This window comes from Limulus polyphemus, unplaced genomic scaffold (assembly GCF_000517525.1).
Source record: "Limulus polyphemus unplaced genomic scaffold, Limulus_polyphemus-2.1.2 Scaffold832, whole genome shotgun sequence".
NCBI lineage: Eukaryota > Metazoa > Arthropoda > Merostomata > Xiphosura > Limulidae > Limulus > Limulus polyphemus.
The window spans coordinates 140,558-147,616 of NW_013666442.1; the positions used below are offsets into that span (position 1 = coordinate 140,558).

A 7,059-nucleotide genomic window follows, 5' to 3' on the forward strand; every position below is an offset into this window, starting at 1 on the left:
TCACGTGCTCAACTTCAACAATATTTTATCCCATACATTCAATTACTCATTACCTACACCTTGTCCCGTCACGTTGTCACCATCTTATATATTCCAGACTACCCTATATCTAGTAATCTCCCGACAATTCACGAAGGTTCGAGGAAGAAGTGGCGTGATACTAGTCACGTGACCTCGCTGACGCAACAATATATTTGACTCCGTTCAGTAAGAAATGGTAAGTTTAAGATGACTTACTTTGAAATATTGGCTTATATGAGAAGTTACCATGAGTAATGAGTCAGATAAAAATCAAAGTTTTATCTTAATTTCTGGTATCACACAGCTTTCTAGCACCAATAGTGCCATCCCGCGCTTTAACTACCTAGGCATACTTATATTTTAGTTTAATTTTTTGTTATGTTTCCTTTGTAATATAATTTTAAAGATATTATTGTCAGATGTTATGCTTTATTGTAACCTTATTATTTTATAATAAAGAAGAGTACTGATGAGTTTGTTTATTTTATCACAAAGCTAACAATTGGCTATATACGCTCTATCCACCGTGGGAAATCAAATCACAAATTTTAGCGTTCTAAATGCGTAAAATTACCACTGACCAACCGTAGAACGTCATTTTACTGAGGAAAGAACTTTTCAGGTGATGATTGTCTTGAGATGCTAATATCGCGACATCTTTCGATAAGTTAAGAAAACTCAAAAATAAACTTTATATAGGCTCGAAATGATACTACTAACTGTGGTAACATAGTCAGTGTCGATAGTATGGCGGAGGCAGTTGAAGGTGGTTCAAGATTCTTTTGTCACAAATGTTTCGATGAAATTAATCCTATTTTACCTGTAAGTTTTTGTTATAGTCATTAGAAACTTTAAACAGAATGGAACATATTCAAATCTTTATACCATATTATGTAGTAAAGTGGTATTACTATTAACACCTATCTTAATATTAATAATCAACATATACTTTAGATTATAACTTAGGTATATAAGTGTAATTAAGCCTAAGGACGAGTAACGTAGACATAGCGTTATGCCTGGCATGACCCAGTGGTTAGGGCACTCGACTCGCAATTTGCGGGTTCGCGAGTTCTAATCCCGTCACCGAACACGCTCGTCATTTCAGCGATGGGAGCGTTATAATCCCCGATCAATCCCACTATTCGTTAGCAAAGAGTAACCCAAGAGGTTGGTTGGTGTTGGGAACTAGATGCCTTCCCTCTACTCTACCCTAGTGTATGTATTAAATTGCAGATAACCTCCAGGAAGTTTTAATTTAAACGAAATTCAACAACGATTTGTGAAGTAATGTTGGCCTACATTATCTGACCTGATGTCCCCATGCCTACCTTAATCAAAAGTAATAGTGAAAAGAGAAATAAAGTTGAGTTGTTAATTAAGGCTTGCATACAAGTTGTATCATAACAATTAAGGTAAAAAATAATGATAATTATGGACACCAGGACAGTCAAGATTTCAAAGTGTAATATTTGCAACTGATACAAAGGTAACTGAAAAGGAAATGATCAGGAATACGACATATAAATAATGAAATGTAGCAGAATTTAGAAATATTAAAGACATTGTAGTGTTCTATTCTTAGTTTTTAAATGGTAGGTGTGAAAACCAAATAAGAAATTATGTATTCAAAATGCTTACTTAAAATTGACAAAAATACATTTGAAATTGCTTTTCTTATGGTCACACAACTCAATTCCTGTTACTTTTGTAAGTTTTATCAAAAAGCATAGTTTCTAAATTAATGTACAGTTTTATAAATAAACAAGCCATCTTCCAAAGCCTTTTAAAATATATTTTTTATATTAACAAAGTAGAGCAGAATAGTTTATTTCAATAACTATTTTAAAATAAAAATGAAACATGTTTTCCCTTGAATCATTTAATTCGTACACAAAACAAAAAAGAGTCAGATGAGCCGCATTTTCACATAATCATTGTAATTCAAAGTTAGTGATTAAAGTTGTAAGATGCTGGTATCAAGCCAAATTTCATTTGAGAGATTAGGAATATATCTAAGCTACAAATCTTGAAAGTTTGTAATTAAAAGATTTTCTATGTGGCTAAATACCCAGCTGCACACTTTGAAAGAGGGGAAAATTTTGTAAAGGACAATTTTCCTACTGCTTGATTGTTTGGGGTGGGGATGAATGCAGGGTCTCATGTTGTCCAGAGGGTGTTGGTATCAAGTTAATTTTCATGTGAAAGAGTAGTAATGAGACATATGAGGAAGTCCTGAAAGTTTGAAGGACTTTCTATGCAGCTAAATACCCAGCTGCACATTATCATTACCAGATTTGTGGAAGATTTTTGTGTTAAAACTGTTGACAAAACAAAAGACAAATAGATGGCCTAAGCATGGGCAGCCCTCTGTCACCTGGATTATGTTTATTGTGTATCAAAAAAACAAAGGCCATTAACACAGCTGTACACCCTCCAAAATACTGGGTTAGATACATTGAAGATGTATTTTGTGGATTTGAAGACAAAAACCATCAACAGTTATTTCTACAATGTTCACTCTAACATCAAATCCACTCATGAAGAAGAGAATGAAAACCAGGTTTTAAATTACATTAACATAACAATAGAAAGAAATTTCAACAGTTTTTAATATGAAAATCTTCCACAAATCTGGTAATGATAAAAACTATATAAAGTGGGACTCGGTCCACTCAACTCTACAAAAAAAAAGGCACATTGTCATGCATTTACAACACAGCATTTAACGTGTAGTAGCAGTAATTTGCAGCATGAACTAGAATCAGTATCTGATACATTTATTAACAAATGTCACTTCCCTAAACACATTGTCACTAGAACCTTAGGCAAGTGTAAAACAAACTCAATAACAGAAAAAAAAACAAAAGGAAAACAACATAAACTTCAGGAAGGAAACAAAATGCACAAACTCGGACACTTATAGCTATGTAACCAAAAACATCATAAACATTTGGAAACAAGCATAAAAAAAAAACAGCAGTTATTTTTATTCAAAAACTGAGCATTAAAATCAAAGTTCATCTTAAGAAGGTTTATTCTGACAACTTCGATGACAGAAGTATTTACAAGTATCAATGCAGTCAATGTGATAACACTTAAATAGGCGAAAGAGGATGCAACATAAGCACTAGGATCAAAGAACATAATCCCCATCACACATTTACGAACACAGCACAACAAATCAACATTATAATTAACATTAACAACTTTAAGATAATATGCAATGAGAATAACATTAATAGAAGAAAAATAAAAGAAGCATTAATTATTCATGAACTAAAACCTAATTTAAATTAAAACACAGGTGTCACCCTATATGTTTTCTAAATTGGAACAAAATTTTTGAGTTTGTTGAAATTTGCAATTTTTTTTTTTACTTTCAAGTTTCAGTTTGATTGAGCTTAACATACTCAAAATGATTTCAAGAATCATTTTGAACCCTATCTTTGCTAATGTAGTTGATTAGAATCCTCATACAGAATAATTTACTGCCATATCTATTGGAGTTTTTTATCTATGGAAGATGTATCACTCATTAATATATACCTTTCTCTTGCAGTTCCTGCTCCCACAGCTTGCATGAGTTCACTGAGTCTAATGGTTTAATAGATGAACCAATCACTATACAACTGTGATGTATTACTCACACACCCTACTCTCACAGTAGGCAAGGGGTCTATAGTGACTGATGGTTGAGTAGAGGTTATATATATATATATATATATCCATAACCACATATTTCAATACAGTACCCTCTTCCCTCAGCTGGCATGGGGACCATAGTGACTGACAGTTGAGGAGATGAGCACAGATACTTATCAAAAGTGCCCTTCTCCTATAGCTTGTTTTGACCCATCAAGTTTTATGGTAGAGGAAGTGAGCACACAAGGTTCTATCAGAATGAACCCCAACCTCACTGTACATATTGAACATCTGATGGCTTGAGTGCAAGTACTCGGATGGTCATATACCTATTCCTCACACAGTCTCTACTTATACACGGGCAAAGAGTATACCCTGGATGAGACAAGATCTGGTCTCCCTGAAGTGTGCTCCTATGGAGCCCTTACCATCGGGTACCACATCCAATGGGCTTCCTTCGTACACTTTCTAAAATGAGCTCATGTAGGTCATCTTTTCACCAGTCCCTCCGCAATCTCAGTGTGGGATTCTAGCTATCTGTGTATGCAACAGTCCTTCCACCATCTCAGCGTAGGATCTGTGTATGGAGGTGTGTATTCATTTCAGAAGTTAAAATTTTTCTTACCTTAAAAATTTATTTCCAATAGATATCTCTGTACGTGCTCTCCCCATCCTCCCCACTATCCCAGGCATTTGCTTTTATTGCCTTGTCAAAGACTGAAGATCTTCGTGTGCAAATGTAGAGGGAGTATTTGCACACGGAGGTGTTTTGCACTTGTATTTGTGGAGTGTTTTGCTGCGTGATACATTATGATGTAATAGTACAAATTTATGTGATCACAAGAAATTAGGTGGGAGTTCTTCCAAGGTTGGTGGCATGCAAATCTCTCGGGCAAAATGTGTGAACTCAAGAGGATGTAGCTAACTGTGTACAAAGGTATCTATTGAAAAATATTTTAAGGTAAGGAAAATATTAATGTCTACACCTAAATTCATATTTTAGTATTTGTAAACAAGATGTCTGTTTTCAGTTTTTTTTTAAATCATCACTTAAACACTCATAGCAATTGCATTTTCACTTTCTCGGCAGTATTATAACCTCTGAAGAATGAAAAATCAATTTTGTAACAACTATATATTATAAGAGCTGCAGTTGGCCTAAGCAATACTGACTTTGATGAAAATAAATCTCTGAAGTTTGGAACACACACACATTGCTAGTGTGTCTAAAAAAAGCCAAGGCACCAAAATTTAAATGACATTTGTACTGTTATATTGTTTGAAAATAATCAGTTAGTGGCTCAGGTCATAAATGGATTGCCATAAACTCCAGTTGTGTTAACTTCAGAAAAACTGGAAAAAACATTTTTACAGTAATTAATAGACCAATAAAATATAACACTGACATCTAATATTTCTCTTTGATACAGTTTGCTGTGTTTTTATTATTTTCTGAAAACAAATAGAGGGGGGGATTTGACACCCTAGATCTGTTCCTACTTATACAACATTATATAATAGTTATTAGTTTCTGAAAACAATAGGTGTAAGGGGTGTGAGTTTGACCCTCTTGGAACCCTCCTCTAAATCTGCATCTGATTATATAACATTAAATATAGTTATTAATTCTGAAAAACAATATGTGGGGGTTTGCCCCCTAGACCCTTTTATGAGATCCATGCCTGCTTATACAAAATTAAATAATACAGTTATGCAGTTATTAATTAGAATAATAATGCAGCCTAAAAAAAAACAGTAAATTTAAAATGTATTTAATACTTAAGTAGCCAGAGAGTTGGCAATAGATGCTAACAACCAGTTGCTTTCCTTCTAGTCAGCAGTTCAAAAATAGTGACTGTGATAGATAGTCTTAGTAGCTTTGAATTAACAAATTAATGAGGAAATGTTGTGGCAATAGGAATCGAACCCCAAATCTTCAATTCACAAAGCATACCCCAACATGCCCATTATGTTTGTTTGTTTGTAGTTAATTAAGCAAAAAGCTTCACAATAGGCTATCTGTGCTATGCCAGCCATAGGTATCAAAATCTGTTTTTTAGCAGTATTAGCCTTCAGACTTACTGTGGAGTCACTTGGGGGGGGGGGGGGAGAGCTCATTATATAGATATGCACTTTAGAAACAAATATAATGATAATACTTACAATACTTGGATATTTGGAACAACTGAAAACAATGAATAATAGAAACCTGAATTTTGATTAGTTAATTATTTTTTTGACAGTCGATTGAATCGTAATTTCAATTAATCATTTGTTGGAATATTGAAAACTAAAAATTGGAACAACTAATTTTGATGTTAATTATTTTAGTGACATTAGTCGATTAATTTATGAGACATTTATCGATGTAATTGCTGCTCATAGGTAATATATTAAATCATCCAACTGTAATCAGTATAGACAACCATTAAGTATATCTTAATCTTGTCTTTTCTTAATTTGGAAAAGAGAAATTTAAGATGGAACTGAATAATTTTCTTGAACATAAAAGGTAGGTTTTAGTTTTACTTTTCTTTAAGGGTGAATATGCAAGGACAGACGTGAAGGACCAAATGGTCCTTTATTGTCTGTATATTATACTTGCTGAAACATTTATTCCAAGTTCAAACACTGCCAAAACTTCTAGCTTAACCCTTTCCAGACAACAAAATAAACAAGAGAGATTACAGCAGTGGTTGGAGGAGAAAGAAAAGAAACAGGAAGAAGGAGAAAAGAAACAAGAAGAGAGACTACAACAGTGGCAACTAGAACAAGAAAGGAAACAGGAAGAAAGTATCCAACAGTTGCAGGAAAGTCAGCAGCAACTACAGGAAAATCAACAACAATGGGAAGAAGTACAAATGGAAAACATTAGTAAATTTAAAAGCGAATTAGATATGTTAAAGGACGATTAAGTCGATGGTTAATGTATCCTCCTTGTGTAAAAGACAATAAACCCAGCCCCAGACAATGACAAGCACCTTCCAGACTTTGCAGCTAAACCCTAATGCAGACATCTTCAGCCCCGTTAGATGTCACATCCCAGATATGAATGTTAGTAATAGGAGTGCGAACGAAGCCACAGGAATATGATGGGAAAGCACCGGGGGAAGCATATAGAGCACAGTTTGAGCTACTGGCTACTGTTTGTAGAGAATGTTGAATTTGTTATAACATTTTTTTAACCAGTAGACTTTTTTTTAGGATGACTTGATTGATGATGTTGAATCCTTTGTGGCAGCAGCTGAATTGTTGAACATAATGTGGAATTTATCAGCTTATGTATCCTCCTCCTACCATGTTTACAATGAGAATTTCTCAGAGTAATAAGATTGCTTTTTGAATCTGTGAAAACATTTATAACATTATATGGTTTACAGCCAATCCAATAAA

General features: G+C 33.9%; 1 protein-coding gene across 3 annotated transcripts in view; it reads left to right on the forward strand.

Annotated features, from left to right (window-relative positions):
• The first annotated feature begins 631 nt into the window (after nt 1-631).
• The window catches only part of LOC106460768 (E3 ubiquitin-protein ligase RNF115-like), a 126,580-nt gene continuing 120,152 nt past the window's right edge, over nt 632-7,059 (forward strand). The window contains exon 1 of one of the 3 annotated variants that reach the window (XM_022387551.1): nt 632-843. In XM_022387551.1, the coding sequence (XP_022243259.1) occupies nt 769-843 (75 nt within the window). In that variant the 5' untranslated portion in view covers nt 632-768. Of the gene's footprint in view, nt 844-3,860; nt 4,256-7,059 lie in introns of those variants that run through there. The other 2 variants (XM_013920503.2, XM_013920504.2) reach the window with 2 other exon arrangements.